The sequence below is a fragment of the Propithecus coquereli genome, unplaced genomic scaffold (assembly GCF_000956105.1).
Source record: "Propithecus coquereli isolate 6110/MARCELLA unplaced genomic scaffold, Pcoq_1.0 Scaffold34, whole genome shotgun sequence".
NCBI classification, from domain to species: domain Eukaryota; kingdom Metazoa; phylum Chordata; class Mammalia; order Primates; family Indriidae; genus Propithecus; species Propithecus coquereli.
This window is the reverse complement of record NW_012149063.1, coordinates 11,091,966-11,118,013: the sequence shown is the minus strand read 5'-3', so window position 1 is coordinate 11,118,013 and position 26,048 is coordinate 11,091,966. Positions and strand designations below refer to the sequence as shown.

Below are 26,048 nucleotides of genomic sequence, written 5' to 3'. Positions count from 1 at the left end.
CCCTATCCCCTTCTTTAAAAAGGAACTTTATTTTTTGATAAGTTTCTTAGCACAAAGTAATATTTCATATTTCTGGAATAGCTATTTTTCATAGAACTTTGGAGTCATAACAGTCTATTTTTAAAAAATAAGCTTTTAATAAAGCTGTCTGTTTTGCCTCATGACTCAAATCTTTTTTTTTCTTTTAAACAGAAAAGCCAGGTGCTCCTGGCAAACCAACTGTTACTGCTCTCACAAAAGATTCTTGTGTTGTGGCTTGGAAGCCACCTGCCAGTGATGGAGGTGCAAAGATTAGAAGTTACTACCTTGAGAAGCGTGAGAAGAAGCAGAATAAATGGATTGCTGTGACAACAGAAGAAATTCGAGAAACCGTCTTTTCAGTGAAAAACCTTATTGAAGATCTTGAATATGAGTTCCGCGTGAAATGTGAAAACCTAGGTGGGGAAAGTGAATGGAGTGAAATATCAGAACCTGTCACTCCCAAATCTGATGTCCCAATTCAGGCACCACACTTTAAAGAGGAACTGAGAAACCTAAATGTCAGGTATCAGAGCAATGCTACTTTGGTCTGCAAAGTGACGGGACATCCGAAACCTATTGTGAAATGGTACAGACAAGGCAAAGAAATCATTGCAGATGGATTGAAGTATAGGATTCAAGAATTTAAGGGTGGCTACCACCAGCTCATCATTGCAAGTGTCACAGATGATGATGCCACAGTTTACCAAGTCAGAGCTACCAACCAAGGGGGATCCATATCTGGCACTGCTTCCTTGGAAGTAGAAGGTAAAAGCAACCAATAATCATCAGTTTGAGGCTAAATTATCACTAATTTGGGGAGAAATATTGCTCTTAAATAGATATTGTTAGGTGTTGCTAAATTATATTCTTTCTTCTTTTTTTCTGATACAGTTCCAGCTAAGATACACTTGCCTAAAAATCTTGAAGGCATGGGAGCAGTTCATGCTCTCCGAGGCGAAGTGGTGAGCATCAAGATTCCCTTCAGTGGCAAACCAGATCCTGTGATCACCTGGCAGAAAGGACAAGATCTCATTGACAATAATGGGCACTACCAAGTTATTGTCACAAGATCCTTCACATCACTTGTTTTCCCCAACGGGGTGGAGAGAAAAGATGCTGGTTTCTATGTGGTCTGTGCTAAAAACAGATTTGGAATTGACCAGAAGACGGTTGAACTGGATGTGGCTGATGTTCCTGACCCACCCAGAGGAGTCAAAGTTAGTGATGTCTCACGAGATTCTGTTAACTTAACGTGGACTGAGCCAGCTTCTGATGGTGGCAGCAAAATCACCAACTACATTGTTGAAAAATGTGCAACTACTGCAGAAAGATGGATCCGTGTAGGGCAGGCCCGAGAAACACGTTATACCGTGATCAACTTATTTGGAAAAACAAGTTACCAGTTCCGGGTAATAGCTGAAAATAAATTTGGCCTGAGCAAGCCTTCTGAGCCTTCAGAACCAACCATAACCAAAGAAGATAAGACCAGAGCTATGAACTATGATGAAGAGGTAGATGAAACCAGGGAAGTTTCCATGACTAAAGCATCTCACTCTTCAACCAAGGAACTCTATGAGAAATATATGATTGCTGAAGATCTTGGGCGTGGTGAGTTTGGAATCGTCCACCGTTGTGTTGAGACATCCTCTAAGAAGACATACATGGCCAAATTTGTTAAAGTCAAAGGGACTGATCAAGTTTTAGTAAAGAAGGAAATTTCTATTCTAAACATTTCTAGGCATAGAAACATCTTATATCTCCATGAATCATTTGAAAGCATGGAAGAATTAGTTATGATCTTTGAGTTCATATCCGGACTTGACATATTTGAGCGCATTAACACAAGTGCTTTTGAACTTAATGAAAGAGAAATTGTAAGCTATGTCCGCCAGGTCTGTGAAGCACTTGAGTTCTTACACAGTCATAATATTGGACACTTTGACATTAGACCAGAAAATATCATTTACCAAACAAGAAGGAGCTCCACCATTAAAATCATAGAATTTGGTCAAGCCCGTCAGCTGAAGCCAGGGGACAACTTTAGGCTTGTGTTCACTGCCCCAGAATACTACGCACCTGAAGTCCACCAGCATGATGTTGTCAGCACAGCCACAGACATGTGGGCACTTGGAACGCTGGTATATGTGCTGTTGAGTGGTATCAACCCATTCCTGGCTGAAACTAACCAACAGATGATTGAGAATATCATGAATGCTGAATATACTTTTGACGAAGAAGCTTTCAAGGAGATTAGCCTCGAAGCCATGGATTTTGTTGACCGTCTGTTAGTGAAAGAGAGGAAATCTCGCATGACAGCATCAGAGGCACTCCAGCACCCATGGCTGAAGCAGAAGATAGAAAGAGTCAGTACTAAAGTTATCAGAACATTAAAACACCGGCGTTACTACCACACTCTCATCAAGAAAGACCTCAACATGGTTATATCAGCTGCCCGGATCTCCTGCGGTGGTGCAATTCGATCTCAGAGGGGAGTGAGTGTTGCTAAAGTTAAAGTAGCATCCATTGAAATTGGCCCAGTTTCTGGGCAGATAATGCATGCAGTTGGTGAAGAAGGAGGACATGTTAAATATGTATGCAAAATTGAAAATTATGATCAGTCTACCCAAGTGACCTGGTACTTTGGTGTCAGGCAGCTGGAGGCCAGTGAGAAATATGAAATCACCTATGAAGAGGGAGTGGCCACCCTCTATGTCAAAGACATTACCAAATTTGATGATGGTACCTACAGATGCAAAGTAGTCAATGACTATGGTGAAGACAGTTCCTATGCAGAGCTATTTGTTAAAGGTGTGAGAGAAGTTTATGACTATTACTGCCGCAGAACCATGAGGAAAATTAAGCGCAGAACAGATACGATGAGACTCCTGGAAAGGCCACCAGAGTTCACCCTGCCTCTCTATAATAAGACAGCTTATGTGGGTGAAAATGTCCGGTTTGGAGTAACTATAACCGTCCACCCAGAGCCTCGTGTAACATGGTATAAGTCAGGTCAGAAAATCAAACCAGGTGATGACGACAAGAAGTACACATTTGAGTCAGACAAGGGTCTTTACCAATTAACAATCAACAGTGTAACTACAGATGATGCTGCTGAATACGCTGTTGTGGCAAGGAACAAATATGGGGAAGACAGCTGTAAAGCAAAGCTGACGGTAACCCTCCACCCACCTCCAACAGACTCTACTTTAAGACCCATGTTCAAACGGTTACTGGCAAATGCAGAATGCCAAGAAGGCCAAAGTGTCTGCTTTGAGATCAGAGTGTCTGGCATCCCCCCGCCAACACTAAAATGGGAGAAGGATGGTAAGCCACTGTCCCTCGGGCCTAACATTGAAATTATCCATGAAGGCTTGGATTATTATGCTTTGCACATCAGGGATACTTTGCCTGAAGATACAGGTTATTACAGAGTCACAGCCACAAACACAGCTGGATCCACCAGCTGCCAGGCTCACCTCCAAGTGGAACGCTTGCGGTATAAGAAACAGGAATTCAAGAGTGAGGAGGAGCGCGAACGACACGTACAAAAACAAATCGACAAGACCCTAAGAATGGCTCAAATTCTTTCTGGAACTGAAACTGTGCCACTGACACAGGTAGCCCAAGAGGCTCTGAGAGAAGCTGCCATCCTCTACAAACCAGCTGTAAGCACCAAGACCGTAAAAGGAGAATTCCGACTTGAGACGGAAGAAAAGAAGGAGGAGAGAAAACTCCGTATGCCTTATGAAGTACCAGAGCCACGCAAGTACAAACAGACTACCATTGAAGAAGACCAGCACATTAAGCAGTTTGTGCCTATGTCTGACATGAAATGGTATAAAAAGATACGTGATCAATTTGAAATGCCTGGTAAACTTGACAGAGTTGTCCAGAAGAGACCCAAGCGTATCCGCCTTTCAAGATGGGAACAGTTCTATGTGATGCCTCTTCCACGCATTACAGATCAATATAGACCTAAATGGCGTATTCCCAAACTGTCCCAAGATGATCTTGAAATGGTGAGACCAGCCCGCCGGCGTACACCTTCTCCTGATTATGACTTTTATTACAGACCTAGAAGACGTTCTCTTGGTGACATCTCTGATGAAGAATTACTCCTCCCCATTGATGACTACTTAGCCATGAAAAGGACAGAGGAAGAGAGGCTACGTCTTGAAGAAGAGCTTGAATTAGGTTTCTCAGCTTCACCCCCCAGCCGAAGCCCTCCACGTTTTGAGCTTTCCAGCCTACGTTACTCTTCACCACAAGCTCATGTCAAGGTGGAGGAAACAAAAAAGGACTTCAGATATTCAACCTATCACATCCCCACAAAGGAAGAGACTAGCACAAGTTATGCAGAACTGCGGGAACGGCATGCGCGGGCCTCATACAGACAGCCGAAACAACGGCAGAGAATAATGGCCGAGAGAGAGGATGAGGAGTTACTTCGTCCAGTTACTACCACCCAGCGTCTCGCAGAATACAGAAGTGAGCTTGACCACTTGTCAAAGGAAGAAAAGTCTAAAAAGAAATCAAGACAACAGAGAGAAGTGACAGAAATAACAGAAATTGAGGAAGAATACGAAATCTCAAAACATACTCAAAGAGAATCCTCCTCATCCGTGTCTAGACTACTGAGACGACGTCGCTCCCTGTCTCCAACCTACATTGAGTTAATGAGGCCAGTGTCTGAGTTGATCAGGTCACGTCCACAACCGGCTGAGGAATATGAAGATGACACGGAAAGAAGGTCCCCTACTCCAGAGCGAACTCGCCCACGTTCCCCGAGCCCTGTGTCTAGTGAGAGATCACTCTCAAGATTTGAGAGGTCCGCAAGATTTGATATCTTTTCCAGGTATGAGTCCATGAAAGCTGCTCTGAAGACTCAGAAGACATCAGAAAGGAAGTATGAAGTTTTGAGTCAGCAGCCATTTACGCTGGACCATGCCCCTCGAATCACATTGAGAATGCGCTCGCACAGGGTACCCTCTGGCCAAAATACACGCTTTATCTTAAATGTTCAGTCTAAGCCAACTGCCGAGGTTAAATGGTACCACAATGGCGTGGAACTCCAAGAGAGCAGTAAGATTCATTACACCAACATGAGTGGGGTCCTGACCCTGGAGATTCTGGACTGTCATACTGAGGACAGTGGAACCTACCGAGCTGTGTGCACCAACTACAAAGGCGAAGCTTCTGACTATGCAACCTTGGACGTAACAGGAGGGCATTATACCACCTATGCTTCCCAGCGCAGAGACGAAGATGTTCCCAGATCTGTTTTCCCTGAGCTGACAAGAACAGAAGAATATGCTGTGTCATCATTTAAGAGAACTTCTGAGTTGGAAGCAGCTTCCTCTGTCAGGGAAGTGAAATCACAGATGACAGAGACAAGGGAAAGTCTCTCGTCATATGAACACTATGCATCTGCAGAAATGAAAAGTGCTGCATTAGAAGAAAAGTCACTGGAAGAAAAATCCACAACCAGAAAGATCAAGACAACTCTGGCAGCAAGAATTCTAACAAAGCCACGGTCCATGACTGTCTACGAAGGCGAGTCCGCAAGGTTCTCTTGTGATACTGATGGTGAGCCAGTGCCAACTGTGATCTGGCTGCGTGGAGGACAAGTGATAAGCACTTCTGCCCGTCACCAAGTGACCACCACAAAGTACAAATCGACCTTTGAGATCTCTTCAGTCCAGGCTTCTGATGAGGGCACCTACAGCGTGGTGGTAGAAAACAGTGAAGGGAGACAGGAAGCACAGTTTACTCTGACCGTTCAAAAGGCCAGAGTTACGGAAAAGGCTGTGACGTCACCACCAAGAGTCAAATCCCCAGAGCCTCGGGTGAAATCCCCAGAAGCAGTTAAGTCTCCAAAACGAGTGAAATCTCCAGAAACGGTGGCTTCTCACCCAAAAGCTGTATCACCCACAGAGACAAAACCCACATCAACAGAGAAGGTTCAGCAGCTACCAGTCTCTGCCCCACCAAAGATATCTCGGTCCCTGAAAGCAGAAGCTTCTAAAGATATCGCCAAGCTGACTTGTGCAGTCGAAAGCAGTGTATTAAGTGCAAAGGAGGTCACCTGGTATAAAGATGGCAAGAAACTGAAGGAAAATGGGCATTTCCAGTTTCATTATTCATCAGACGGTACCTATGAGCTCAAAATCCATAACCTCACTGAATCTGACCGTGGAGAATATGTTTGTGAGATTTCTGGCGAAGGTGGAACTTCCAAAACTAACTTCCAGTTTGTGGGACAAGCCTTTAAGAGTATCCATGAGCAGGTATCAAGCATATCAGAAACTAAGAAATCAGCTCAGAAAACTGCTGAGTCAACAGAAACCAAAAAAATTGAACCAAAATCTCCTGAACAAGTTGCCTCAAAACCAGTAATTGTTACTGGGCTGCAAGATACAACTGTTTCTTCAGACAGCATTGCCAAATTTGCAGTTAAAGCTACTGGAGAACCTCGGCCAACTGTCATCTGGACAAAGGATGGAAAGGTAACCAGTTTATAAATGTCCCTTAATTCTATCTTCTAAAAAAGTAACCATTTCTCCTTTAATTCCCATCTTTCAAAGAAAGTTTAAAATTAAATCCCTTTTAAAAACTCAAATCACTTGCATTCTACAGGCTATCACACAAGGAGGTAAATATAAACTCTCTGAAGACAAAGGAGGATTCCTCTTAGAAATTCATAAGACTGATACTTCTGACAGTGGACTTTATACTTGCACAGTAACAAATTCAGCTGGATTTGTGTCCTCTAGCTGCAAATTAACAATAAAAGGTAGGTTGGCTTTTGATATTACCAACATTTTTCAACAAATGATATTAAGAAAACATTTTTAAACATCCCCCCTTACACATCTACACACACAAATGTATTAAAATAAAACTATTTTCCTAATTCCAGAATAGCATCCATACACAAATGTGGAAACACACATATTTGAAGTTAGTATATGCTTTTCTATTAGCATAAAAGGCATTTATTAAGCACCTAATAATATATGTTGTTATAGAAGTTTTCACAGAGTCAGCCCCAGCTCCCAGGAATATTTAAGAATAAAGCCAGGTCAATATACAAAATGGTACTGCTTCCCTAAACCTTCACACTTGCTAAGTTTCCAAAGCAGTACAAAGTTAATGAAAGAGCAATATCTGTTTTACCAAATAAAATTAGTTTGCTTTCATCTCAAACTTCTAAAAGATAATTTTTTGGTTACTCAAAATTTCTAAATACACATGTTTCCTAAATCCTTTGACTAGTCTTTTCAAGACTCTTTTTTTCCTTAAGTCATAAGAATCATCTTAAACTTAGTTTAGTTTTAGGAATCATTGCACTGATCTAAAAAATCATGCATGACAATTTTCCCAGAGCGAATGAGGTATTACCTACACTGCGCACAAAAGCTGACATTTTTCTTTTCCTTTCTTTACTTTTTTTTTTTTTGAGACAGGGTCTCACTGTGTCACCCAGGCTAGAGTGCATAGAGTGCAGTGGCACAATCATAGCTCACTGTAGCCTCAAACCCCTGGGCTCATGCAATCCTCCTACATCTCAGCCTTCTGAGTAGCTGGGACTACAGGCACATGCCACCACGCCCAGCTAATTTGTCTGTTTTTTGCAGAGACAGGGTCTTGCTATATTGCCCAGGCGGGTCTTGAACTCCTGCCCTCAAGCGATCCTCCTGTCTCAACCTTCTAAAGTGCTGGGATTATAGGAATGAGCCACTGCACCTGGCCAACATTTTTTCTTTGTGTATTATTCACATATAGAATCCACAAGAGTAAAGGGTGGGGGTCTTTATCCAATTAAGTTTGCCTTATAGAGGTTTCTTTTTTAGCTATAAAAGATACTGAAGGACTAAAAGTATCTACACAAAAGACCTCTGAAGTTACATCTCAGAAGAAGGCAGCTGTCCAAGAGGAAATTTCCCAAAAATCCCTACTCTCTGAAGAAATCAAGATGTCAGAGGTAAAATCTCAAGAAAAGTTAGCCCTCAAGGAGGAAGCTTCAAAGCTTCTGATTTCTGAAGAAGTCAAGAAATCAGCAGCAACCTCCCTGGAAAAATCCATTGTCCATGAGGAAATCACTAAAACATCGCAGGCATCAGAAGAAATCAAAACTCGTGCTGAGATTAAAGCATTCTCTACTCAGATGAGCATAACCGATGGTCAGAAAGTGACTTTAAAAGCCAACATTGCTGGTGCCACTGATGTGAAATGGGTACTGAATGGAAGAGAGCTTACTAACTCTGAGGAGTACAGATACGGTGTCTCAGGCAGTGACCAGACCCTAACCATCAAGCAAGCCAGTCACAGAGATGAAGGAATCCTCACCTGCATAGGCAAAACCAGCGAAGGAATCATCAAGTGTCAGTTTGATCTGACCCTGAGCAAAGAACTCTCAGATGCTCCAGCCTTCATCACACAGCCTCGATCTCAAAATATTAATGAAGGACAAAATGTTCTCTTTACTTGTGAAATCAGTGGTGAGCCATCCCCTGAAATCGAATGGTTTAAAAACAACATGCCAGTAAGTTTAATTAAGAATATATTATTGAAGAAAAATTTAAATACCACATCTACCACATCCAAAGAACTTAAACATTTCTTTTCATTTTCATTTATTTTAGATTTCTGTTTCTTCAAATGTCAGTGTAAGTCGCTCCAGAAATGTATATTCTCTTGAAATCCGAAATGCATCAGTAAGCGACAGTGGAAAATACACAATTAAAGCCAAAAATTTCCGTGGCCAGTGTTCAGCTACAGCTTCCTTAACAGTCCTTCGTAAGTATATCTTTGCCATTTTTTCTTACTTGCTTAAAGACTTTAGGTGTTTTTTAGCCTGTTTCTTCTGAGCACAGAAAATTCAATCTCATGTCTAAGAGGGACAGGCATCCTGTGTGAATTCATCCTTATGGTCAAAGTTTCTTTACAGCTGAACACAAACCGGATAAATTAAATTTCAAAGTAAAGCTACCAACTTCCCTGTAACATTTGTTTTCAGAATGCACAATATGTCAATTATTTTCTATATGACTATCATTTTTGTCCTAGTGATTTTTAATATCTGCATGTAATGCAATGATAGAAATATAAGGATTCATTTCTTGGAGACATTAAGCTAGCTCTTGACGAATGTATGTATATATATGTCTTTGCTTATGCTTCAACAGCAAACTGTTTGGGTTATGTTTCCATGTGTGTGTTCAAGTTTCCATTTCTGTGAGTCAGCGTCCGATGTCACCAGTTAACCAGATGTCATTGATGTTCACTGTGTATCTGCTATGCTCCACAGCTCTAGTTGAAGAACCTTCCAGAGAGGTAGTATTGAGGACAAGTGGTGACACAAGCTTGCAAGGAAGCTTCTCGTCTCAGTCAGTCCAAATGTCTGCCTCTAAGCAGGAGGCCTCCTTCAGCAGTTTCAGCAGCAGCAGCGCTAGCAGCATGACTGAAATGAAATTTGCAAGCATGTCTGCCCAAAGCATGTCCTCCATGCAAGAGTCCTTTGTAGAAATGAGTTCCAGCAGTTTTATGGGAAAATCTAGTATGACACAACTGGAAAGCTCAACTAGTAAAATGCTTAAAGCAGGCATAAGAGGTGAGCATAAAATTACAGTAGAGATAGACAAGCCAAGTAGCATGGCATAGTCCTTAGCATATACAATTCAGTAGAAAGCAAATCTTTATTTTTTTTCAGTGATCCTAAAACTTTTTTGTTGTTGTTCTATAAAGGAATTCCACCTAAAATTGAAGCTCTTCCTTCTGATATCAGCATTGATGAAGGCAAAGTTCTAACAGTAGCCTGTGCTTTTACGGGTGACCCTACCCCACATATAACATGGTCCTGTGGTGGAAGAAAAATTCAAAATCAAGAACAACAGGGAAGATTCCACATTGAAAACACAGATGACCTGACAACGCTGATCATCACGGACGTACAGAAACAAGATGGTGGACTTTACACCCTGAGTTTAGGGAATGATTTTGGATCTGACTCTGCCACTGTGAATATACATATTCGATCCATTTAAGAGGGCCTTTGCTCTCACATTCTACATTCATTCTTAACTTTTCACAAACGATTCATATGGACTAATCTTTCTGATCTGTAAATATTTTTTAAAAAGTAGTTTTGTATCAACCTAAATGAGTCAAAGTTCAAACATATGCATTTCAATCCTTTCATAATTGTTGACCTAAGAATATTATACATTTGCTAGTGACATGTACATACTGTATATAGCCGGATTAACGGTTATAAAGTTTTGTACCATTTGTTTTATGACATTTTACAATGTAACTTTTGAAACCATTGGTAGGAGAAAGTTTCTTATGGAACGAATACCCTGCTCAACACTTAATCAATCTTTGTGCCTCAACATACTGTTGATGTCTAACTAAGTATGCCTCAGTGGGTTGAGAAATTCCCCATTGAAGATGTCCTATCCACCTAAAAGATGATAATGCTGTGCACGTTACCTGATATGTGCACCAATACCTACTGAATCAGAAATGTAAGGCATTGGTGATGTTTGCATTTACCCTCCTGTAAGCAACACTTTAACGTCTTACATTTTCTCTGATGATGTCACACTCAAAATTATCATGACTTAAATATTACCAGAGCAAAGTGTAACGGCCAACACTTTGTTCGCTCATTTTACACTGTCTGTGACATAGAGAGTGCCTGGATAGCTTGGAAAAGTAACATCTCCTGGCCATCCCCTCATAAAACCAAGCTATTCAAGTATTCCTATGCCAGAGCAGTGCCAACTCTTGGAGGTCCCGGGGTGCAGCCAACGCCTTTGTGTGGTAGCTCTAAATTTAAATTACACTTGAAAAACCAGGGCACCTAAGCAATGAGCCACAGCAAAAAACTAAAGAACAACAACAAAATAAAGCTGTTGTTAAATTAAAAGCAACAATATTACTAACTGCCCAAAATGTCAATTTGATGTAGTTCTTTTCATGCAAGTAAAAATTGAATTGTTAGTTATAATTGTTGGACCTCCTGGAGATAGTAACAACAAAATAAAGCAAGCTATCTGCACCTCAAAATGTGTGGTTGGTTGTTTTCTGTGAAATTATGGGGTGGGGAAGTACACACCTTCATGCATCACAGAAATGGTCATCGACAGATAAGAAAAAGCAACTCAAGTTCAAAATAACCCATGTTAATAAGCTCTTTTAAGCAAATATTTAGGTTACTGTGTTGGATGTATTCAGCAATTTTGTTTAAAAAGCCTATAGTTCTCATGAATAAATTAATCCTCAAACTTTATCTTCTAAACTTACCAAGTAAAATATTTTTTTTTGAGACAGAGTCTCACTGTGTTGCCCGGGCTAGAGTGCCGTGGCGTCATCCTAGCTCACAGCAACGTCAAACTCCTGGGCTTACGCGATCCTTCTGTCTCAGCCTCCCGAGTAGCTGGGACTACAGGCATGCACCACCATGCCCAGCTAATTTTTTCTATATATTTTTAGTTGTCTGATTAATTTCTTTCTAATTTTAGTAGAGACGGGGTCTCGCTCTTGCTCAGGCTGGTCTCGAACTCCTAAGCTCAAACAATCCGCCCGCCTCAGCCTCCCAGAGAGCTAGGATCACAGGCGTGAGCCACCGTGCCCAGCCAAGAAAAATATTTTTAAGGGAGCTGATTCAACTAAATCCTTCAAAGATATTGAACATTTACAATTCACAATATGTTGTACTAAACATCACAGGGAGCAATGCAAAGATGAGTAAGATGATATGGATCCTGTCCCTCAAGAAATGTAGTGAACAGAAAATGACAACTTCCAGGAGTATGATCAGTTGTGCAACTGAGTCTATATTGGCTATTTTTTTTTTTTTTTTGAGACAGTCTCGCTCTGTTGCCTGGGCTATAGTGCCGTGGCATCAGCCTAGCTCACAGCAACGTCAAACTCCTGGACTTACGCAATCCTTCTGTCTCAGCCTCCCGAGTAGCTGGGACTACAGGCATGTGCCACCATGCCTGGCTAACTTTTTCTATATATATTTTTAGTTGTCCAGCTAATTTCTTTCTATTTTTAGTAGAGACGGGGGTCTCACTCTTGCTCAGGCTAGTCTTGAACTCCTGACTCCGAGCAGTCCTCCCTCCTCAGCCTCCCAAAGTGCTAGGATTACAGGCATGAGCTACCACGCCCAGCCTATATTGGCTATTGCAGCTCCAACTGAAGCAGAACAAATAAAGAACTAAAGAACTTAGTTTAAATGGTGTAGTTCTACCAAGCTTTTTAAACAACTCATTTATACTTAGTAATAAAATAACCAGTGCCAGAAAAACTTGTATTTGTCCCCTTCAGTTAGCTCATTGTAATTGCGTACCTATATGATGCTGATTATTTGCCTAAATTGACCTCCTTAATGTCAGTTCAAGTGAATTGACACTACTAATGTAAGTACAACTGACAACACAAAGTTGAGGCAAATGTACTGTCAGTGTTTACTCTCCAAGAACAGATCTTGGGTCCTCATTAATTTATTCAGCAAGTTTTCTGTCTTAAGTCAGAGTCCCTCAAAGCAGAGCCTGAGGCAGGGATTCTTGTCTCACTAATTCTTTGAGAGATTACTCTCAGGAGGAAGTGAGGGAAGCAGGCAGACAGGGTAGAGGAAGAAAACTAAACAAGAACGTGGTCTCAGCAGAAGCTTCAGCCTGATCTCAAAGGGGGCTTCAATTTGACCACAGAGTTGGTTCCTTCTAGGATCAAGGGGGCTGACCTTTTGTACCTCCTCACAGCCACAGGGGATGAGTTGGGGTCGGGGTGGGGAGAGGGCGGTGAGGGGTGGAGGAGGGAAATAACCTCTCAAGTGAGGTGGGATGCCTGCTGGCCCTGGCAATGCTCTGCAGACTGGGGCAGCTCTACAGCCAACACTCAAGAAGAAACTGGGGAATGGGTACACGCCGGGGGGACCGGGCGGAGGAGAGCGGTAGCTGGGTGATACCAGCAGCATCCACTGCACCATCTTACAATATCAAATGCCTATTCTTACCTTCAAATGAGAGGCAGGAGTGACTGGGTGATGCCTGAGAACGATACCCAGCGTCGACGCGCTATAATAGCCACACATGTGCCCTCTGTGGCTGAGATACGGTCCGTGTCAGTAAGAATTCCGAAGCTTAAGAGAGGATTCCGCTTTTCCTGCAATTGCAGCTCCCAGGCTCTGAGATCCATTTTGGGCCCAGGAGAGAGGGGAGGGATCGCAATCTGTCAGAGGAGGAGGTCTGCTCCAAAGGCAAGGCTCGACTTCTTTTAAGCCTCAGCGGACGCCCGCCGCCTCTGAAAGCAGCGCAGCGTGGCCACAGGGGCCACCCGAGAGGACTGCACAGGGAGGCTTCCGGAAGTCAGAGGCGCTCCAGCTAGAACGGCAAGAACCCCTTCCTGGGTTGACCAGCTATCCTCCTCCCCTAATTCCTCCAGAAACAGTGCCCCCTGAAGTCAGGAGGGAAGGGTATTCCTGCTCCACACCCGCGACCTCCAGCGGAGGAGTGGGTCCTCAGCACCACGGCGTTGTTTCCGAGTCAGACCAGCTCCTCTCTCCCCGTGTCAACAGGGGGCGCCAGAGAGCACTAAGCCCATGCAGCTCCTTGTTTCCAACCTACCCGATCCGCAAAACCTGTGAGCAATCTTCACTATCACCCTGCCCCTCTTCTTCCTAAATCCTTCCTGTCTGTTTTATAAACCCCACACCCTGGCCACATGATAAGTAGAATAACCGAGCTCAAACCTAGGACCTGCTCTTTACGAACTGATGTGACCTGGGCAGGTTACTGAACTTCTTCATTCCTTGATGTTCTCATCCATAAAATGAGAATAACAACAGCAGTGTTACAGGAATGATGTGAGGGTTAGGCAAGTTACTACATGTAAAACTCTTAGAGCAGTGCATAGCATGACACCCAGTAAATACCAGCAATCATTATTATACTAGGGTGTTGCATGAAAGGAGAGAAGGTTAGCACTCCCCTTGACAAGGATGGAAGAGGCTCTCGGGCCTGCACAACATGCATTATTATAGTAGGGACCACCGTGCAGAATGAAGTTACGGACTAGACAGAAAAGCAGCACCCAACATAGGTCTCACTGGTGATCACTAGATGTACGGTAGTCTTCCCTTATTCACCACGATACATTCCAAGACCCCGCTGTGGATGCCAGAAACCGTGGATAGTACCAAAACCTATATATACTATGTTTTTTCCCCATACATACATACCTATGATAAAGTTTAATTTATAAATTAGGCACAGTAAGAGATTAACAACAATAATAAAATAGAACAATTATAACAGTATACTGTAACAAAAGTTATGTGAATGTGGTCTCCTCTCTCAAAATATCTTATTACACTATAACATGGGTAACTGAAACTTTGCAAAGCAAAACCACAGATAAGGGAGACTACTGTATTAGTTTGCTAGGGCTACTGGAACAAAGTACCACACAGTTTGGGTTGTCCAACACAATTTATTGTCTTACAGTTCTAGAAGCTAGAAATCCAAAATCAAGGTGCTGGCAGTCCTTCTGAGGACTATGAGGAAGGATCTGTCCCAGGCCTCTCTCTTTGACTATAGATGGCTGTCTTCATGTTCACATGACATTCTCTCTATGTCTGTGTCCAAATGTCCCCATTTTAGAAGGTCATCACCCATATTGGATTAGGGCTCATCCTAGTTAGCTCACTTTTAACTTCATTACCTCTGTAAAGCCTATCTCCAAATAAAGTCACATCTGGGGGGTACTGGAGGTTAAGAGTCCAGTATCTCTTGGGAAGGGACATAACTCAATCTGTAACACTAGACATGATGGGCATGGGATGACACATCTTTATAGGAAGTGTTTTGATGGAATTTCTCAAAAGATTGATTTATTACCTCTATCCAATAATACCTGATTACATAGATGAACTATGTAGAGGTAGGGAGGTAGCTAAACCAGAAATAGCCAGTAAAATAACAGGTTAAATTGACAGTCTCCATGGTGACTGATTCAAGATGAATGTTTTTTGATTGTGCTCTAGGAAGATAATTTGTAATTTTGTTTATTCTGCCCCAAAAGTAATTTTGAGAAATTCAGGCATAGAAAGTCCAGTTTCCTTGTAATAGAAGAAAATAGATTCTGCTAAATAAATAGGACTTTTGAAGATAAATTGGCCCATGGATTTTTATTCTAAGGTTATAAATATGAAAGCTTGGTTTTATGCCTTTTGGTATCTCTGCTTCCAAAACTCTGTTCCTCAGGACGTTGATAGATGTTGTGGAAAAGGTGTCCCACAGCCTAATAAACTTAGGACCTGGGTAATTGTACTTCTTTGTGCAGGACTTCTCAGAGTCTTTGATGAGCTAATATGTATTATGGCTCCAGGAAACAATACAGTGTTCCCCAAGGTTATTTAATAACAGAATTTGCTTTTCATTGATGCTGCACACGATGCAGGTTTAGACAGGGCTATATTAGGTGGAAACATTGAAGGTGTGGAGAGAAATAGACTTTGGTTGAAGGAAGAACTCGATATCCCTTCAGAAATGAAGCTAAGTGCGATGACCCAAGAAATCCAGAGTGTTTGAGAGCACATCGCTGGGGCATCTGATCGAGTCAGAAAAAGGGGGAAACAGTTAGGTTAGAGGAAGTTACATGTAAAAGCTGTAACCTGAAATGCGGGATAAAGTAAGAAGGGGCAGAGCCTGGCTTTCCATGCAGAGGACCTTTGCACCTGCAGACGCCTGGGGGCAAGGGAGAGCACACTCCATCCAAAAAAGTAGGGGAAAAAAAGATTAGTAGAAAAAGAGCTTCTGGTGTGAGAACCTCAGAAAGGCTGGGGGCAAGAGGCAGGGCCACGTTGCAGGAGGCCTCATGTACCATATAATGTAATGTGGGCTTTTCCCTAAGAAGTAAAGGGAACCACTAAAGAGATTTATGCAAACTAGAAACTTGATCAAATTTTAGTTTTACCAAATCTTTAGCTATTCCGAGAAAGCTATGACATTTGTTTGCGTTTCTACATCAAAGAGCTTATTTTCTCCTGTGGATTCCACTCACAGGAAAACTTTCACCCAATTCCTAACCCATGGTACCCCTTGAAATTATAGCTCTGGGGGTTTATAGCCATTCGTGGAAAGGTCTTTCTTAAGGTTGTCTGGGACTCAGGGATGCATGTTAATGAAGCCAAGCTGGTAAACTTCCCAGTCACAGGGGAGGGAGGTGACTTGTGGAGATGGGAGGGCACCTTACTGCCTGAAGCCTTCTCAGTGACCATGACCACTGCTGTGGCATTGGCAGTGAAGAGGTAAGAGTCCCACCCAGCAAACTGAGCTCTCCTGGGGATGTGATGTCAGGAGAGTGGCAGATGGGGATGACTCAGCCACGCTCCTGAGGTGGGAAGTGGATAAGAGGGATGGACAGCTATGCCAACGCTTCCCAACCTGGCAGGAACTTCCCGCAAAAGATAGCACGTCCTTAAAGTCAGGATTCCAAACCTGAAATTCATGCTTATCCCGCCATCTTTAGCAGTCCATAAGGTCCCCGAGATTGTGCCAATGTATATTTCTTAGGGAAATGATTCATAGGTTTCATTTCATCTTTAAAGCTGCAATTCAAAAAGTTTACTGCCCTACATGTGTAGCAGGCTAGATAGGTGGAAGGACTTTTGAAAATAGGGTAGCCTACAGATTTTTATCCAAAGGTTATAAAAATTGATAGCTTGGTTTTATACCTTTGGGTATCTCCGGGTATTTCCCAAACTCTGTTCCTCAGGATGTCCTCAGGAAGCCATCTGAAATACCTACATATAGTTCCCTCTAAAAAGTGGCAGTGATGAACTTCTACCAGAGCTCTGATGCTCAGAATTCCCTTCCTTCTGCAGCCAGGAAAGGCTGATATTAATGTACCTTGAGCAAGGTCCCCCCAAACCAGGGGCACCTGAACCAGCAGAGCCTTAGGCAAAAATACTTCTTGCTAGGTACAAATTCCCTGAGTTACAGAAGAAGTCTCCAGGGATGCTGAAGGGACTCTTATCTGACACCAGTCTCGGCCTTAGAGAAGAAAACAAGGACAAAATTTTTCCCAGCAACTGCAGTGCATGAATGAAGTCAGCTTTTTGTTGACAGCTGCCAGTTCTGAGAGCACCATAATCTATTTCTAGATTTTTATCAGGTAAGAGTCACAAATACTCCACACTCCCAACCTGCTGAGAAACTCGACCCACATCCACAAGGCAGACAGGCTGTCCCTCTGCACTTCCACTTCCCTGCCTAGAATAACCAAAAGAAGCTGGGAAGAAGGGACACCAACAGGCCCATCAGGCCAAGACCAGATGGGATGCTGAAATGCCCTGTCCTAATAAACAGAAGGACCCCTAAGGGGAAGAGAATGAGGCTTCTGATGGAGATATCTACCAGAAGCAAAGCTCAGAATAGAGAACACTGAGATCTAGACTCTTTGAATAACATGCCCAGAGTCACACAGCAGCAGCGCTGAAACAAGAAGCCAGTTCTCTATCTATCAATGTAATTTCACCACCCCTTCACAACACCAAGAACCAAACCTGCTGGAGGGTGAGAGGGCAAGAAACAGTGCTTGTTTAGGGAGAAGAGGGTTCTTTTCCAGTTTGAGGGTCACTGTAGTTCCAGGGCAGGGTCAACAGCAAACTGCCACCAGGCCACTTCTTGTAAAAAGGCCCCTCATTTTCAGTATAGTCAACCCCTCTTCTCAGAAAGCTAAGGTCAGAAATGCTGAACGCTTTACTGGCATCTACAATATACCCAGGAAATAGCGTGCTTACCTGACCCAGTTGTCACGTGAAGGGACAGTGCTTGGAGAGCCAAAAGCTTTCCACAAACTAAGTCAATGGGCCCTAAAGCAATAACAGAAAAGAATCTTTCCATCATTTCAGGAAGAAGTATTCTGACAAAATAATCTGCCTGATTCTTGGTGGGGACTGAGACAGAGGGAAGCCGGCTGAGAGTTCTGAGAACATTTAAGGTTTGGGACTGTCGCCACTCTAAGGGGAGTTTCTGAGTGCTGGGTACTGGGTAGATAGTATTCCAGAGAACTTAGAGGATTTGGTTCTACTCATTTCAGTTTGAGACTAGGATGAGTAAATTTCTAACTTAAAGGGAAATGTCTTTCTCTTTCAAAGAATTCTCAAAGGTACCTATGAAGCATCCTTGCGCACACTATACTTATTTTCCTTAATACACAGGGCACCACTTTCAGCCCAGTGACCATTCTTTTAGCTGTTTTCTCTTTCTCCATCTCAAGGAAGAGTGGAGTTTGGTGGTGATGACAGTTGTTTCCTGATCTGCTCTGGGTCAGGGAATCAGCTCTAGCCATTAACCTGCTGATGTTAGCACATAGAACTAGTTTCATTTTCCTACCATGTATGAAAATGTCATGACTTGCTTAAGACAGAAAATCAGAGAGAAGCAAAAGGCAGGGTGTCATCAAGAATACGTTTACCCCAATACCACCTCCCGTAGTGTTTCTCAAACTTTAAAGTGCATTGGAATCACTCAAGGATCTTGTGAAAATGCAGATTCTGGTTCAGCAGATCTGGGATGGGAGCCTGAGATTCTGCATTTCTAACAAGCTCCCAAGTGAAGCTGATGCTGTTGATCCTCAGACCATGCTAATATAAAAGGACCTGGGAAAATGTTGGGTCTTTCAGGCTGTTAGAAGGCCCCAAACTTTAATGAAATAGATATGTATAGATGAGATGGACCTATATTAACCTATATATGCATACAAAGATACACATACACACTCACACACACAAACACACCCCTACCTCTTCTTAAATACAACAATCAGCAGTGGGAGTTTCCATCTAGCTCAGTGGTTCTCAACCTTGGCTACCCATTGAAATTACTGGGGATCTTTTAAAAAAATACTGATGACTGGGGTCCTATCCACAGAGGTTCTGCTATAATTGGTCTGGGGTCAACCTAGGTATTAAACTAGGAACTTTAAATGCACGCTGGAGGGTTCCAATGTGTAGCCAAGGTTGAGAACTCCTGGACAAATAAGGTGATCCACTTTATGCTTTTATTTAAAGATTGACTATTACTTCTCCTACTATCTTTTCTCACACCTCAACACTAACTTGAAGCTAGCCAATCAAATTTTACATTTGAGTGTGCAGCAAACCAGCGTCATACCAGCAAGAGTGAAGTGTTAACCTTACTTAAACTTACAAAACATGCTGTACTTAAATTTTTCTTTGTGATATGGCAAATTTATTAAACATTTTCCCCCACACTGTTCACACCACTCAGTTTTATTGAATTTATAAAATTACTACAATACTTTCAACAAGCAGAATTTTTGTAACAAAAATATAGAGTATACACCTTTTGGGATTTGGAAGAGAAAAAAAAGAATACTCACAAAGTAAGTATACATATATTTTTAAATTAAATTTATTTTTTCCCTGGGAATAGAAATCCTATACTGAAAAAGTTTCAAAATTAAAGTGCTTAGTTATATCAATCTAAATTCATATTTGTTGTTAGGTTTCTAAGTTTATTTAGAGACTAGCTTTTCTAACAATTCCATTATTTTCAATTTTTTAACTTTTTAACAGTTATGTATCTTTCATTTAAATGCGCATAACTCTTGTTGCAAGAACCATTATATGTATTAGTTATAACTAACCAAAAATAAAGACACGTAGAAGGCAAAAAAAAATTCATGTGCCTATGTTTAATATTAAAACACACAAAGAAAAAGCTATTTTAAAGCAATCATGATATTTTCTAATGCCTGCTTATTTATGTTCAGGTTAAAACAATAGTTACTACTCACTTAGTTAACTGAAAGAAAGTGAAAATTTAAAAAAGCCGATTAAAATTAAGATAGTCAATTTATCTAAGCTACTAAATAATAAAGCAGTGAGTTTTAGGTGCATTCAAAAAATTAGAAAGCAAAAAATATGCAAAAAAAAGAATTAGAAAACAAAGACAGATACTAGTAAGATACCACTTAGTGAGTGGTCGATGAATATTGACTGAAGAAATTTTTTTAAGAGGTGAATTGGCCAGGTGCAATGGCTCACACCTGTAATCCTAGCGCTTTGGGAGGCTGAGGTGGGAGGATTGCTTAAGGCCAGGAGTTTGAGACCAGCCTGGACAATACAGTGAGACCCTGTCTCTACCAAAAAAAGAGAAGGAAGGAGAGAAGGGAGGGGGTTGCATAACCTATCCTGAATTAGATGGTTAACAGTCCCCTTGAATTCACCACCATTCTTAAGTGATTCTTTTCTTTTCCAAAATAATACACAAAATATACAGATATTGAGGAGGCCATTTGGGGGAACTCTATAATCATTGATCAAAACCAGAGAAAAAGATAAAATAAAGTAAATAAAAAGAAAAGAAAGAATGGGTAAAGTTCATATGACTTTCATTTTGGCTAATTATGGATAATACAGGAAGGCTCTCAGAAATTTATTCTTAATATTCAGCCATGATTTCTGTAAGGGCTCTTTAGAGCAGGTAAGAAAGGAAAGGTTGAGATAACACTCAGAATTTTGAAAACCAGGTGGCAAAAAAAACTCACATATTGAGTCTTTAATTTTCTCTAAAGCAAGTCATTAATTGACTTGAACTACTAAAAACACCATCTAAGACTACATCCACTCCCATGATACTCCCCCAAAAGAAAGAAAACTATTTGCAGAGTCAAATCCCCAAAAGTGACAGATACAAAACTTTTAGTAGAGGAAGCCATATTCTCCAAAAAAGACTGTTATGAGACCAAAAAATGATAGGTCATTAGTACATTTTGCCAGGCTTCATTCAAGTCACATTCAATGACATTATGTGGTCAACGTGGCCTGATTAACAAAAGCAGGAAAGAAAAGTTGCAATCTGTGCATTCCCCCTCCCCGCCCCAAAATCATGGCTTATATTAATAATAAAACACAATACGGAGAAAGAAAGGCAAACTCATCTAAGGAGGTCTGCTACTTAAGCAAAACCACAAATTAACTGAACTCTTCTCTCAAGTGATGACTAAGAGTGATCTAAACACAAAAAAGTAACTTATGTAAAGCACTGATAAGCTATTGAATTTCATTTACTAAACTAGTACATTTTTTAAAACAGCACTGGCACTTTTTTTTTCCCTGAGCACCATGTCAAGGCTGCAAAGCTCTTTGAATTCATAAAGGCACTACTAGTAAGTGAATTATATACACTACATAAACATACATAAATAATTGGCTTGAATAAAGATATCATGGGCTATGTTTGTCAACATTTTAAAAATCTGTGTATGTTTAAGTTCATTATAGTTGATACGAAAACTGAAAACAGGGAATTGATTATGAGTTGTTCAATTTTGTTTGTTGTGAGTGGTTAAAAAAATATAATCTAGCAAAGTCATGCAAAGTCAGGCCACAATCATTGTCCTATATTCTGAATGACAGATATCCTTGCCACCCTCTCACAAAAAAATACACAGTAAAACTACATTCCTTCTTTAGTACCACTGCTTCATATAAATGTGTCACTGTCTATTTAACCTTTTATCCAGCCCATGGCAGACAACATTAATCAAGTAGGTAAGTCACTCTCTGCTAATCCTAGCCTCAAAATCAGGATTCCCTGGAAGCCACAACTAATTGATCAGAGTTGGCACAGAGATAAAAAAAAAAGTGAATAAATAAGGCAGTTTTCCACCCATCGTCAGAGCACCAAACCATAGGTATTTATTGCCACACTCTTTCCTTTAGCCAATCATTGCAAAACAACAAAAAAGAAATAATAAAGCCAAATGGGAGTTGTATTCCAAGGCCTCATCCAAGATGAGGCATCATGGCAAGAGGATACAGATAATCACCGGACTATGCCAACTCTGAAGGCATGCTGATAACATGCTCGTATGCTTAGATAACCTAGCAATTCCCAGCACAGAAAAGGGCATAGTATAGAAATTTCCTATCTAATTCAAGTACAGAATCTAATTCTGGTGGTAAGACTTAAAAGGCATTCATTGTATGCTCATCTGCCTATAAACTTGTCAAATGAAGGCTTTTAATCACATGGACATGTATATATTCACTGAAAAAAATCTGGACGCTTAACCCTTTCTATGTATTAGGCCATACTTTCGATTGTTGCCAAATGAACAAACAACCATGACTATCTATTTTGACCAAGTTGTGGTAACTTCTACAACAAACTTGTTTCATCTTTGATAGCTAAACTTTTAAAATCAATTATAAAACTAAACATAAAGGTATATCTCAAAACGTTTCCAAGTTGCATTATCCACAACCACAAGAAACCATCCATACAGATGCATGTGCAGACACGTACACACACACACACACACACACACACACACACACACACACACGATTAAAAGAAAGCACTGGAAACTCCAGGACTGTCTTTCAAAGGAAAATGACCTCATTCTAACTATCCAGAAAAAGCCAATCAATTCACAGTTCCTTATGTAGAGGGATTAAAAGAAAATAAAAGGGCTAGAATGCCTGTCTGACCAACAATGGTAGGGGTCAGAATTCTTCAACTCTCACACAAAAAAATACGCAGTAACACTACATTCCTTCGTTAGTACCACTGCTTCATACAAATGTGCCACTGTTTATTTAACCACCCTGTATTTGAGCTAATCTGAACTATTGCAATACACATCTCCATAGAAGTCAATACACAGAAAAAAGGGCTGGAAGAATACATACCAAAAAAGAGTGGTTATCCCTAAGGGAGGAGGGTATCAAGGTGAATTTTGGTTTATTCATAGTCTAAATGACGGTTTAATAAAGAGCATATATTAGAGTATTGCTTTAAAAAAGTAAAATGAAGCGTGGGAAGTACCCAATTCTCTCAGAATTTTCAGTTCAGAGTGCCCGGAGAGAAAGATCGCAGCACTAAGTGGGACTGAAAAGTTTTCCTAGAAAGAACACTTCCTCTCATTACACATGACTTGTCATTGTTCACTCCTAAACTGTTTCATCTTATCCAAAATGACTTCTGCCTACTTATACTAGGAGAAGTTGGGAAAGAATAGGTAGTGTAGGTACAGCTCCTGATGGCTATGGATCCCTTCGTGATACTATTCTCTCCCTGTTCTTAACTGTGCCCATGCTACCAAATCTGGCAATATACTTTATATTGAGATTTAAATCGGTAAAAGAGTCTGAGCCAAACTTTCAAAAGCACAAAAAATATCGACAGCATCCCCCTCTCACCCTGACAGAATAAAGCTGAGAAATTCATTATAACCATACATTTTATTCACCCTTGATATTCTGAATACACTACCCATAGAAACTTCCCCTCATTTATGTCAAAGGAAATGCTTAATGCATTAATATCCCTGTCTATTAATTCATTTGGTTTACCTATAGCAACTAATCAAAACTTAAATCCACTCTGTCTGAATTCTAGGTTTTGTGGATAAGTTCTGAACTAGTTATTTATTTAGCAACTAATACTAGTCTAAAAAAATCAAGATGCACATGAACTTAAATACTAAATAAAATAAAGAAATAATTTAAAGACTTAGTATTTCAGGATATAATAAAATATTCATCTTTCTCATCAATCCTGTATGACTAAATCCTGGTTCTGTGCATCTTGGTTGCTCTTGTATTCCCATACTTCAACATCTTCGGTATGAGGCTAAAATGAGATAAAGCACCTGGCCCACAGTAAATGTTCTAAAATGTTTTATTATCAAAGAGACCAACAAAAGAATTTTGCGGGGAACGGGAGCATACTACGGGTCAGAAAGGGCAAATTCTATCTGTGAAAATACATTAAATTAGTTACCGCATTTGGAGAAAATGCAGCATAAGGGCTCCAAAGATGTGGATATAATAGCTCTGGAGATGAATGTCAAAGCAGACAGTAAGGGGACCTAATAAAGACAATAGTCACATCCAGAAAAGGGGAAAATGCCAGCATCAAACTAATAGCAGGCATCATTTTACCATAGCCACGTCTACCTGTTTCATCTATACTACAAAAGTTATCCTGATAATTTGCAAAGAGACTTATTCACACTCAGCAACTGTCCATCTTTTTGTAGAAAAATTCCTCATCCTTAGTAGTAGCACTTACAGGCATTTGTCACAACCATGGGACTCTACTTTAGCAAAAGAGAAAGCGAATGTCCTTACAAATAAAAATCAACCCCTTTCCCCAAAGTATGCAGCTCATTATCCATAAAAAAAGCAGTGTGATCACCTACTTCCACTTCACCTCTTAAGAATTAGAATTGTGATATCACACCCCTCTTAATCCAGACACAAAAAAGACACTTAAAATATCTAAAAGAAAGGGATTTAAAAATCTAGGCTCACGGTGGCTCACGCCTGTAATCCTAGCACTCTGGGAGGCTGAGGCAGGTGGATCGCTCAAGGTCAGGAGTTCAAGACCAGCCTGAGCAAGAGCAAGACCCCGTCTCTACTAAAAAATAGAAAGAAATGATCTGGACAACTAAAAATACATATAGAAAAAATTAGCCGGGCATGGTGGTCAGCTACTCAGGAGGCTGAGGCAGAAGGATTGCTTGAGCCCAGGAGTTTGAGGTTGCTGTGAGCTAGGCTGACACCATGGCACTCACTCTAGCCTGGGCAACAGAGACTCTGTCTCAAAAAAAAAAAAATCTAGGCTCAGAGCAACTATTACTTAGAACACAATTATTTTAATTGTTTTAAAACATTAACATACAAAACCAATCAGAAGCAGAACATTAAAAAAACTGGATATAGTATTTAAAATAAAACTTTCCCAAAACATTTTGATTATAAAATAAAATTTTACCTATTGAATAAATGCAACCATTTTGTTTTATGTAAGTCTACAACATTTTCTGAAAGGTGTACAACCATTCACAAGGTGGTTATGGATGACTATAATCTACTATGTCTCTATTTCTGTACTCTATATATTCAAAAAGTATTATACCTACTGGCTGTAGGTAACGCATAATAAACATCATCTCTATAATTTTATTCTCTATACTTCAAATTTATATGGTAAAAACAAAACACAATCCCAATAAAGCTTAAAAGCACATCAAAATTATTATTATACTCTTTTTAAAACATTTATTTATTGATTAATTGATTGAGACAGAGCCTCACTCTGTTGCCTAGGTAAGTACTGTGGCATCAACTTAGCTCACAGCAACCTCAAACTCCTGGGATCAAGCGATCCTCCTGCCTCAGCCTCCCAGAGTGCTAGGATTACAGGCATGAGCCACCGCACCTGACCTCTTTTTATATCTTTTAAAGTAACAATTACTGATTGAATTTCTTAAGGCTTAATTATTGTTTCTTAGGAAATAATGTTTAAAACCTGAACATTTCATATAAAATCTACTTAAATGTGGAGTCACTATTATCAAACACTAGATTTTCCCATACATTAATAATTCTTACAGTGAAACATTTTCATTCAAGTCTAAGTGGGTTACTAAATTAAGAGTGATAGCTAACACTTATTTAACACATACTATGTGCCAGGCAAAGTTCTAAGTGCTTTTTATGACTTGATTCTTCAAATCCTCACGACCCTATGAGGTAGGTAGTACAGTAAAACCATATGAATTAAAAATCACAAGGGTGGAAAGAATGAATTATAGAATATAAAGAAATTTTATTCTCTATACGCTATTAGAATTTAAATCTAGACTTCCAGTTAAACTGACCACGGTGAACTGACCACATGAATTTATTTTCTCTACCTCCAAAACCTTACCGAAAAGATGTTAAAGAAATACAAATAGTATTAATCCACAAAGACAAAGAAAACAGACTACAAAGCCATGAGATTTCAACAAAATTTATAAAGATACAAACCAGGAGGAGGTGTGATAACTAACCTAACAGAGTGGAAAAAGTTAAAGCCTGCGTACCAAAAGGGAGAAGCCAACAAATACACCCTAATAAATCCCTAATAAGTTCAGGACTTGGAAGCACTAGGTATTGTAGAAGACAACAGTGAGAAATAGGGCTGAAA

General features: G+C 40.5%; 1 protein-coding gene across 1 annotated transcript in view; it reads left to right on the top strand.

Moving 5' to 3' along the window:
- The window catches only part of TTN (titin), a 274,373-nt gene extending 263,279 nt beyond the window's left edge, over nucleotides 1–11,094 (top strand). Inside the window, exons 307-313 of the mRNA XM_012650762.1 lie at nucleotides 193–786; nucleotides 913–6,527; nucleotides 6,658–6,814; nucleotides 7,875–8,566; nucleotides 8,667–8,820; nucleotides 9,332–9,634; nucleotides 9,769–11,094. Coding sequence (XP_012506216.1) covers nucleotides 193–786; nucleotides 913–6,527; nucleotides 6,658–6,814; nucleotides 7,875–8,566; nucleotides 8,667–8,820; nucleotides 9,332–9,634; nucleotides 9,769–10,067 — 7,814 coding nt within the window. The 3' untranslated portion in view covers nucleotides 10,068–11,094. The remainder of the gene's footprint in view (nucleotides 1–192; nucleotides 787–912; nucleotides 6,528–6,657; nucleotides 6,815–7,874; nucleotides 8,567–8,666; nucleotides 8,821–9,331; nucleotides 9,635–9,768) is intronic.
- Nucleotides 11,095–26,048: the final 14,954 nt, after the last annotated feature.